General features: G+C 43.9%; 1 protein-coding gene across 1 annotated transcript in view; it reads right to left on the bottom strand.

Annotated features, from left to right (window-relative positions):
- Positions 1 to 2963: 2963 nt before the first annotated feature.
- The window catches only part of adam19a (ADAM metallopeptidase domain 19a), a 39831-nt gene continuing 32315 nt past the window's right edge, over positions 2964 to 10479 (bottom strand). The window contains exons 17-23 of the mRNA XM_076148304.1: positions 8640 to 8717; positions 6600 to 6708; positions 6169 to 6310; positions 5592 to 5691; positions 5122 to 5370; positions 4706 to 4926; positions 2964 to 3687 (exon numbers count right to left, since the gene is read on the bottom strand). Coding sequence (XP_076004419.1) covers positions 3636 to 3687; positions 4706 to 4926; positions 5122 to 5370; positions 5592 to 5691; positions 6169 to 6310; positions 6600 to 6708; positions 8640 to 8717 — 951 coding nt within the window. The 3' untranslated portion in view covers positions 2964 to 3635. The remainder of the gene's footprint in view (positions 3688 to 4705; positions 4927 to 5121; positions 5371 to 5591; positions 5692 to 6168; positions 6311 to 6599; positions 6709 to 8639; positions 8718 to 10479) is intronic.

Below are 10479 nucleotides of genomic sequence, written 5' to 3'. Positions count from 1 at the left end.
TTCTGGCACCAGGAATCGACCATTTGTCTCTGGGCCAAGAGGCTCAGCCAGATTCCACAGGCTGAAACAGTCGGGGATGAAAGAGCCTGTGGAGCTTCTGTTTGCTCTGCCAGAGACACTCAGAGTCGTACCTGCATACAGGACGGAGAGAGAGACGACAGGAGCAAACCCTCATTCCTCAGCATCGATTGCTTTCAAAGTAGCATTACTGCGATAATTCCTCATTATCGAGTCTGGGAAATGATTCATGAACCACAAACGTCTACGCAACGATCCAACCTACAGAGGAACAGCCTCTTTGTTTGCACACTAAAGAGGCTGCTGCTCTCATATTTTCTACATTTACTCTGATTTTCTTTGTATTAGGATGGAGGAAAGGGGGGGGGGGTGTAGCTGCTTGATTTCCTCCATCGTTGGAGCGTTGATTCTCTCCCTGCAGCAGCTGCTTCACTGATTCCATTCTGTCCACACCTGATTAAACACACCCTTCTCTCTCCAGCTCCTCTTTAATGAAATTCAGGGCAAACCAAACAAACAACTTCAGGCGTAACTCAAGCAAAAATGTCCTCTGTCATTACGTTTAACTCTTTATGCACAGCTCGGCTCCTTTACATGACAAACCCACTGACGCTGCAATCACGTTTGCTGCTTCAGGACCTAACATGTTCCGTTTCTCACCGGGGAGAAACGTTTCAGGTTCAGAACTAATTCATTTGAGTTGAAAATGGTCGCAACAGTGAAAAAAGACGTTACAATGAATCCAGCTAGACTAGTTTTCACCATCACTATTATTATTATTATTATTATTATAATAAGAAACAAAACCTGAAGGAGCACCAGAGCCCAGCCTGAACCCTGAACCCTGCATCCCAGTCCATCATGAGCCGCAGTCCATCATGAGCCGCAGTCCAGCAGGTTTTCCATTCTACCGTGACGTAACGATGACGTTCACCTGCTCACTCAAGTTCATTGATCACAACAACAAGGGAACGCGTTAGTGACGCTGTAGGGCGGAAAACCCGGGATGGCGATACCTTTCATGTGAATAAGCACAATAGTTACATGTTTTTACAAATACAGCCTTTAGATGAATCATAACAAAAACACCACGAGATTATAAGGAACATTTCCAATTGAAAAAGACACATTTTGCTTAAATCTTTATAAACCAGTGTTGTGCCAACTAAGCTAAACTATAGGCAATTTCTAAATTACATGTGATTATAGTAAATTTGCCTTTGTGGCTTTATTAATCATAAACATCTCACCTGAGGAAACGTTTTTAATTTTTAATGTTCGTTTTCTCCTGCCTGGAATATTTGACAACAATGACGCAGCTAAATCCAACTCTCCAGTTCACTTTCCAAACAAGCAATATGGCTGCAAACGCGGCACAAATCGACGAATTTAACACCTGTCTCACATTAACTGCGACTTTAATTTTCTGCTCTTTCCATAATTGTTCGAATTGTCTGGAATAAACGTTCAGAATTGATCAATATTAGCGAGCCGGCGTGTGAACAGTATCGATTTAGCTTCACTGATTAGCCAGAAGTCTCCTAATTAGCTGCACCTGGATTGTCTTCCGGATTCGTCAATGAACAAGATTTGTGATCAAACTAAATATAATTCTGTGCGCAGCTTCACCATCTAACAAAGACATTTATTTATCACTGCTATTTATTTATTTATGCTCACCTGCGATACAAGTTTACCAGACTTATCCAGGTTGCTACTGGGCTGCAGTATTCCGTTTGGTCGCTGAGGGGCGCTGTGATAAATGCCGCTTCCGGAATCTCAGTTTCTAGAATTCCATTATTCCAGTTCAATATAGGATTAAATTAGAAAACCTTGTTGGAAAATGCTTTTCAAGTACATTACATTACCAACTGACCAGTCCAACCTTTACAAAAGGTTGATTAATTAAATAAATAATAGAAGATGTCTTGCACTATGAAATATAAATGACTACAGTTGTTATTCCTACTTTAGTGAGCTATAAAAATCCACATTTGAGATAAGAGTAAATAATGTGGCGTTTTCATGGCAGATTGAAGCTTCTGGCTCAGCTTCCACTGCAACAGCTGAGTTTGTAAACTGAACTCATCTCCATCCCACCACTGTGCAGGATTATGGATGGATTAGACCACCATCTGCAATCTCTTTCTCACACTCACACACACAAGCAACTGACAAAAACTATGGAGGAACCTGTTATTTACCAGTTTTAATGTCTCGTTTGACATTTCCTCCATCTGCCTCTGGATTAGGAAGGGCCAGCATGGATCCTTCCCTGGTCCATGATTCAGCGCTCCACCTACTTTCATCCACATTTTGAATCCTTGAACAAATGGAGCCAGACAAAATCCTAATTTCTGTAGTTGATGTGCGTCTCCTCCAGCTGAAGACGATGCTGAGGAAAGACAGCAGTGCATTTATACAGCAGCGTCAGGCCTCAGGCTGCACAGAGGTGATTTATACACAGTGGTCATAGGAAAACCTTTTTCATTTCCATCACGTCTGCGTCTGGCACTGAATCCACCCTGCAGGTTTGTTTGGTCGCCCGGCGCTCTGGTAATGGGCCGGGAAAACGTCGGCATCGATATATCTCCCCACGAGGCCGTTCCTCCTCGCTGTCCGATAACGTTCCACTTGAACCGCAGGCGCTCCAAATGCATTCGTCTCCGGGGGGAAGTGAGCTGATACCTCATTTCCAACAGACAGGAACGCATTAAGAGCAGGTGAGGACGAGGACATTTGCAATGTAAACTCATGACAAACCACATAACCTCATCCTGCACCACAAAACCACTAGGACCCTAAATAACACTCCAAGCTTCTGAGTTAGAGTGAAGAAAAAAAACAAACACATTAATACAGGATGTGCAATGACATTTTTAAATGATTTACTTGAGTCAGCTGATCAGAGGAACATAAGCATCTTATTGTAAATGCGGAAATAAAGAAAAACACAAATGTGTGTTTTTTTAAAAACATTTTATGTAACAATTTAAAAGTGGTAACACACAGTTAACACATTCATATTAACATGAGCGAGTGGGAGTGTGTCCTGCAAGCCTCCATCATGTCCACCGGTGTGTAAACAGTGTCGAAAAATCAATGTGTTCCTCCTCTGCCTTCTGATTGGTTGCTGCGTCTTCAGATTGGTATGTCACACATTCCTTTGCAATAAATTAGAAAACACGAGAATACGGAGAAGTTGAAATGAGTTAAGGACACACCCCCTCTTTGGCGCAACACTAATGATAAAAACGCGACAAATTAAACAAACATGTAAACAAAACGGTCTTAACAAGATGTCTTTTTTCTACACAATGTAAACAGACCGACCAAAACAAGAATCGTTCAATTAAAATCTGATTTGGCAAAAGGTGGCCGACCCCTCTGGCGCCAACACGTGTCTCAGTCTGCAAGGCCTCCGTGCAAAACTGCGTCGTTGTGGTTAATGGTAGCACGCTGGGGGGCGTTGAGGGGAGAAAGTGGTCTGATCTTTGCGTCGGGGCACCCCCCACCTAGGGCAAGCGCGGCGGCTCTGTGGTTTTAGCAGCCGAAGTCTCTTTAGTGCAAATAGGCTGTAAGCCGATGGGGGGGCGAGGGGGGGGGGGGCGGCGAGGTCATTTCCGTGGCGGAGGCGAGGCTGTGATTGGTTTGGCACCTGGGACGGGTCTGCACAGGAAGGAGAGGAAGAAACGTAGACAAGTCAAGGTTAAACACAAAAGTGGCGTGCTGGCGTTTGCTTTGGGTTAATTAACCCTTACAGCTCTGTGACGACCCAGCAGCAATCCCACACCTCTGACTACGACTGACTGCGGGGCAAAGGTGAGATCGGAGTTCATTCTGGTTTTAATCCGAGTGAATATTTTAAATCGCAAAAACAAAGTTCACATTAGCCCTCATTACCATCTATGTCACTCGCTACATCACAAAAGTTCAGCTAACGGTGAAGGTGGAGAAGTAAGAATTATTTCCATGTGATCTTTGTTATTTGTCATTGGCTGGGTTTTTCTATTCAATGTCAACATTTGCATATATTTGGATGGAAACTTCTCTTCTCTCCATCTGCAGAGGAACAGCAGAGCCTAGAAACCAGCGGTACAATTTCCCAGAATTCCTTGCATTTACAGATAAACAGAATCGCAACTCTGCATCTGTCCGGCTTGCATCTTGTGAGGCGGACGCTCATAGAAACAGAGAATTGATTGCTGATGAAGATCTCAGACTTGTGTGCTTGGGAAAGTGATCCATGTGTTATTAAGTTGCAGGGTTTATTAGCCTGGTGTGTGTGTGTGTGTGTGTGTGAGAGGAGAACAGGAACAGATAACAGAGAGTATTTGTGATCTACACACACACCACACTGCTTTGTTTGGTTACTGGTTGGACAGCAAACACCGGCCCACTGGACACTTCACCAAGTTTCTTTTGTATTTTAGATTCTTTCAGTAAAGGTGTTCAGGAGTTAGAGTTTTGTGTTGTGACCTTGGATACAGCTCCATAACGCTGCAGCCTGTGTGTGTGTGTGTGTGTGTGTGTGTGTGTGTCTGTCTGTGTGTGTGTGTGTGAATAAACAAACACTGCCTCAGCTTAACTGCATGAGAAGATGTAATAAATGTAATTAATGTGTGTGATGTGATAAATCTGTGTAACGCAGTGATTTGATTGGTTGCTGCTGAATGTGTGTTCCTACCTGAGTGCTCTGAGAGGAGGGACTGCAGAGACTTTGCCCATGAGCTTGGATCTGCCTGCTGCAGGCATCATCACCAGCAAGCCCGTGGATGGCTTGCAGACTGCGGTCTGGGCCGGGGGCCGGGCCGGGCTCGTGGTGGGCGAGACCCCTCTGGCTGGGCTGAGGGGGAGGGGCCTCTGAGGAGCGAAGGGGGACGCTCTGGGCTGCAGCTCAGATACCAACTAAACACACACAAAGACACCATTCGGACTCTAAATTGCCAGAAATGTAAATGTAGGGAAACCTTTCACATGCTTTGGTGCTGGGTGTTCGGATCACTTTGTATTATTTGACATGGACAGAACTGATAAAAACCACTATACTACTCTTTACTACTCCATTACATTACAATCTGTCTAAACAATCTTTTGTCTTACCAGTGGCGATCGTATGGGGTTGAGGGGTAGAGGTTTCTTCGGTGGGCTCAGTCTCTGTGGGGTTGCAGGAGATTTAGGCAGGGCCGCAGGGGGCTTTCCTGCGGGCAGCGGCGGCCGGACCACCTTCAGGTCCCGGGCGCCTTGGGGCGACAGGGCAGGTCTCTGCGGCCGCACAATGTTGACCGGCTGGCTGCCGTTGGGCGCCTGACCCGGTCTGAGCGGCAGGACCTCTTTGCTGGTGTGAGGAAGCTGAGATCAAAAGAAGGATGATGAAAATTAACGGATAAAAAATGATGGTATGAAAAAACAAATCTACAAAGCTTTTTGCTTCTTTGCCTCAAGGCTAAGACGCAAAACTAAGGATTATTACTTTAACATGAATGTCATCCAGACAGATGGAATACTGCTCATAAACACTGAGAAACAATCTGCTTTGTACACACACACACATACAGTATACACACACACACCCCCTTGTGGCTGCTAGCTTTGTTGACTGGTCCAACCACTTTGAGGTGAAAGGCCGGGTTCAGGTGTCCATTCTTTCCCTTCTCTGCTGCTGCGTCCGCCCTGAGCACAGGAAACAGGACACACAGTGAATAAACCTGCCGGCCTCATCGCTCTTCATCAAATTCGCATCGATTTTAGGGCCTCAGGAGGGAAACCAGACGGAAACGGATGTGGAGTTGATGTTGATGTTGATCGGGCTGCATACATGACATGATCATTGGTATACAGCTGTTCTCAGGGTAAACTCACACTGCCATTAGATGCTTACATGCCTGAATAAATCGTTTCTCAATCAGATAATTTTGGTCTGTTACTCAGAGTAAACAAACACATTGGAGCTTCCTGAACACTTCCACCAGCAGTGAGCCAGGCAGCAGGGCGGTACGCTTTTGGTTCAGTTTCTCATCACATCAAGGTGTTTTGTTTTGCACAGCGGCACAGCTGGAGACCTCAACGGGTTTCACAGTAAAGCTTAATCTGTGTCCCTGTTTGACGTGTGTGCGTTGCCATGGTAACCTGTGTTTTCGGGCAGCATACTTGTTGCTTTTGTTCTTCTCTCTCTGAGAAAGCCACTTGTGGTAGCAGGAAGTCTTGATCCTGTAGCAGTAGAAGACCAGCAGCACTGCAGGCAGGAGCACCAGGAAGGCAAAGAGAAGGCCGACAACCAAAGCCACCTGACCTGTGGAGAGAGACACACACACACGCACACGCACACGCACACGCACACGCACACACACACACACACACACACACAATGAACAAGCCTGTACTCTCTTGTGTTTAAGGTGGCGTTGCTTCATAATATCCCTCCTGAACCGGTGTTGCTTCTCTGCCACTGCAAACATCAAAGCTGTTCAATCATGGCTTAATGTTTATTTCTCTTTGAGACTTTACTTTGGAAAATGAGGCTTAAGAGCATGTGAATGCTGTTAACGTGCAGGGACTGAGTGTGTTAGGGTTATACTCACTGTCGTACTGGATTGGTCCACTGTCCACGCTGCCACCGAGTCCCGGTTTGTCGCAGAAGGGCGGAGCCCAGCCCCGATTACAATGGCAGTTACCGTTACTGTTACACACCTGTGCACAAGATACAAAAGAAGGTCAAAGCTAAACCGACAAATCAGAAAAGAAACCAAAACTATTTTAGGTGAGATCTGATCAAAACTGTCCATCTGAATCAACTGACTCATCAACTGAGTGAGGTTATCAGTGAACGTGAACCTCTCTGTGGACCTTCACAGTGAAGACAAAGGTCTAAACCCTGGAATGCAAGAACCATCTGATTGGTTGAATACAAACACAACATTGAGTTTACAGGAAAACACAGAGAGGGGACAGACGTATGACATTAAATACCGACTCTGGACCCTGAACATCGAGTTCATTTTGCTGCATATTTGCAGATTGATGACCTTTGGGTTTTTAACTAGGCTCTTAAAGTGAAATGAACTGTCACTTCATATTGACGATGTACATTGATTATCATCTGCAGACATCTTCTGTAATTCTCCGGCTCCTTAAAGAAGAACAAAATGAAGGCGCGCTGTTAGACGACTCTTACTGCTACCAAACACCACACATTACCAACCAATCTATCAAACCAAAACAAAGACCTGGCAAAAATACTAATAATATATAAAGATGTTCAAATGAAAACAACACTTGTTTGTTTGTACTCATACCTTTTGGTACCTGGGACAGTTTGGCCACGTCACCTTGTAATTAATTCTTACAAACAAACAATTTCTTTTCATTCTGCTAATCTCACTCAGCAAAGCGATGTTCCACTGGTATTTGTATCCATGTTTCTACGACACGACAGAAAAGAGAAATATCTACAGGGTGTGTTCCACCACCTCCAGCTGAGACGGAACTGCAATACTTTCAAACGTATTGTTCTGTGTTTGTGTGTGTGTGTGTGTGTGTGTTCCTTCAACCTGACTATCATTTCTACTGTAAATGCTAGTAATGAAGCTGATCTTCATTACAATGTCTACTGTACGAGTTGATTTGATTCCAAACAAAAGTCGTGCGCAAATTTAATAATGGCTTCTTAAAAGGACCAGAAGCCTTCACATCTTCTTCTGCTCATTAGTCCCATTTCTTTGAACCTTCCACCAAGCCACAGCATTATAATGCGAAACAAAAGGAAAAGGAGAGGAAGCAAAGACAGCAGAAAGACAAAACAGCCTTTCCAGAATTATGGTGACATTTCCATTTTGCATCTACAGTCACACAAAGGCAATAAAGAGAGGACGAGGGGGATAAACGCAGGAAAGCTGTCGGCTGCTTCACGTCTTCATCAGGTGACAGCAGGCGAATGGGAAATGAAGAGAATTCTTACAGATAAACACAGATGATAGTTTTCAAAGACATCTGAGGTGAAATTAGAGCCACAAGACTCGCAAACAAAGCAGCCTGAATGACATCACACAGCAATAAAGTGCCAGGATCCTCTTGCAGGTGGCATTAAGATTCCATCGCTGTATCCAACAATCTTACCTGGATAATGACGCCGCAAGACAGGACGTGCATCAGTGCATTCTCCTTAAACGGTGAACATGTTTGTATAATATAAGCGTAACATGAGGCTTTAACATGTGTTTACGGATCCATAAGAGTCCATAAAAGACACTTAGAGAGGAAAAACGATGGAATTCTGACATTTGAATATTTTGAGAATATTTACTGACTAATATATTCATTCATTCATTTATTTGTGTTATTTGTTTTGTTGGTGACAGCAAACTCTGCGGCTGCTGTGTGAGATGGGAGAAGCTGATCAGTGTTGCACATGTGTGAGCTCTGTTAGTGGATCATAAAGTGTGATAGTTTCCACTCCGGCGCCCTCCGGCTCGCACCAAACGATAAAGAGCTCATCACTTCAGCTTTTGTTCTGTTCCACTCGTTTATTTTCCTGCTTTTACAGCAGAGCGGCTGTCAGCAGCCCAGCGGACACAAACAGACAAACTTAGATAGGGTAGATTATGGTGTGTGTGTGTGCATACCCCGTTGCCGTGACAGCGTGCGATGCAAGTCTCCAGCTCAGTAAAAGAGGCATTTTGGCAGCGTCGGTCTCTGCACACCTGCGGCAATACAAGCAGAACATCACACACTGTTTCATGGATCACGGTCCAAATGACATGTGTGCGCGCTCACACACACACACACACACACACACACACACACACACACACACACAGCTCTTTTTATATACAATTTTACACAATATATATTTACATGCACACTAAAACTTCACTTATACTGCAATCAGCCCAGGGGGAAAATATAACTTTTACACTGTCTGCATATTTTTTGTCCTAGGGAGCTCACTCTGGCAGTGAGTATCTCATATAATACACGTCTTCTCATCAAGGGGAGCTGCAGTCATAAATCTGGAACATTCACGAGGATTGTTCAGTGCTGCTGATTGAAGTGACGCTCACCATTGCTGTCCACCTATGCAACGTAAAATCAGCACCAAAACGTAAAATAAAACCTGAATAAGGTTTCAAACTGAATATTTCTAATAAACCTAACATAATAAAAGAAAACTGCTTAAGCAAGATGAAACACTTGATGTTGGCAGCATATACAGTGTGATAATACTGTACTATGATCCTCAGTATACACACCGTTAAGGTTGTAATGTGTGACTGGGATGAGGCTGCAGACAATATTCTCTATATTAATAAACCAATAGAACGGTGCAGCAGTGTTTGGGCTCAATAGCTGAGATAGAATTCAAGCTGCAGCACTGAGGGGCAGAGACAGAAATCCTGTCTCTGTTGATGTATTTAAATATATGAATTTCAAATACATCATTCAACATATCTATATGACCTCCGAGGTGTGTGTGTGTGTGTGTGTGTCAGTCTTGTATTCCATTTACAGTTAGGTCCATAAGTATTTGGACATTGACACAATTTTCACAATTTTGGCTACACCACCACAATGGATTTGAAATGAAACAACCGATATGTGCTTTAAGTACAGACTTTCAGCTTTCATTTGAGGGTATTTACATCCAAATCAGGTGGACGGTGTAGGAATTACAACCATTTCTATATGTGCCTCCCCATTTTCAAGGGACCAAAGGTAATTGGACAATTGGCTGCTCAGCTGTTCCATGGCCAGGTGTGTGTTTTTCCCTAATTTTGTTTCACTGACAAGGAGCAGATAAATGTCTAAAGGACATCAAGTGTGGTGTTTGCATTTGGAATCTGTTGCTGTCAACTTTCAACATGCGGTCCAAAGAGCTGTCACTATCAGTGAAGCAAGCCATCGTTTGGGTGAAAAATCAAAACAAACCCATCAGAGAGATAGCTCAAACATCAGGTGTAGCAAAATCAACTGTTAGGAACATTCTTAGAAAGAAAGAACGTACCGGTGAGCTCAGCAACACCAATACCTCAGAAAACAATTGTGGTGTATGACAGAAGAATCGTTTCACAACAGTAAGACAAATCAAGAACACTCTCCATGGGGTAGGCGTATCTGTGTCAAAGGCAACAATCAAGAGAAGACTTCACCAGAGTGAATATAGAGGGTTCACCACAAGATGGAAATTGGTGAGCCTCAAAAACAGGAAAACCAGACTAGAGTTAGCTAACAAACATCTAAAAAAGCCTGTAGAGTTTTGGAACAACATCCTATCAACGGATGAGACAAAGATCAACTTGTACCAGAATGATGGGAAGAGAAGAGTATAGAGAAGGACAGGAACTGCTCATGATCCAAAGCATACCACCTCATCAGTGAAACTTGGTGGTGGTAGTGTTATGGCGTGGGCATGTATGGCTGCCAATGGAACTGGTTCCCTTCTATTTATTGATGATGTCACTGCTG

This window comes from Genypterus blacodes, unplaced genomic scaffold, assembly GCF_046128005.1.
Source record: "Genypterus blacodes isolate CSIRO-AG114 ecotype Tasmania unplaced genomic scaffold, CSIRO-AGI_Gbla_v1 ptg000002l_1, whole genome shotgun sequence".
In the NCBI taxonomy this organism is placed as follows: Eukaryota; Metazoa; Chordata; class Actinopteri; order Ophidiiformes; family Ophidiidae; genus Genypterus; species Genypterus blacodes.
This window is presented reverse-complemented; position numbering and strand designations above follow the sequence as displayed.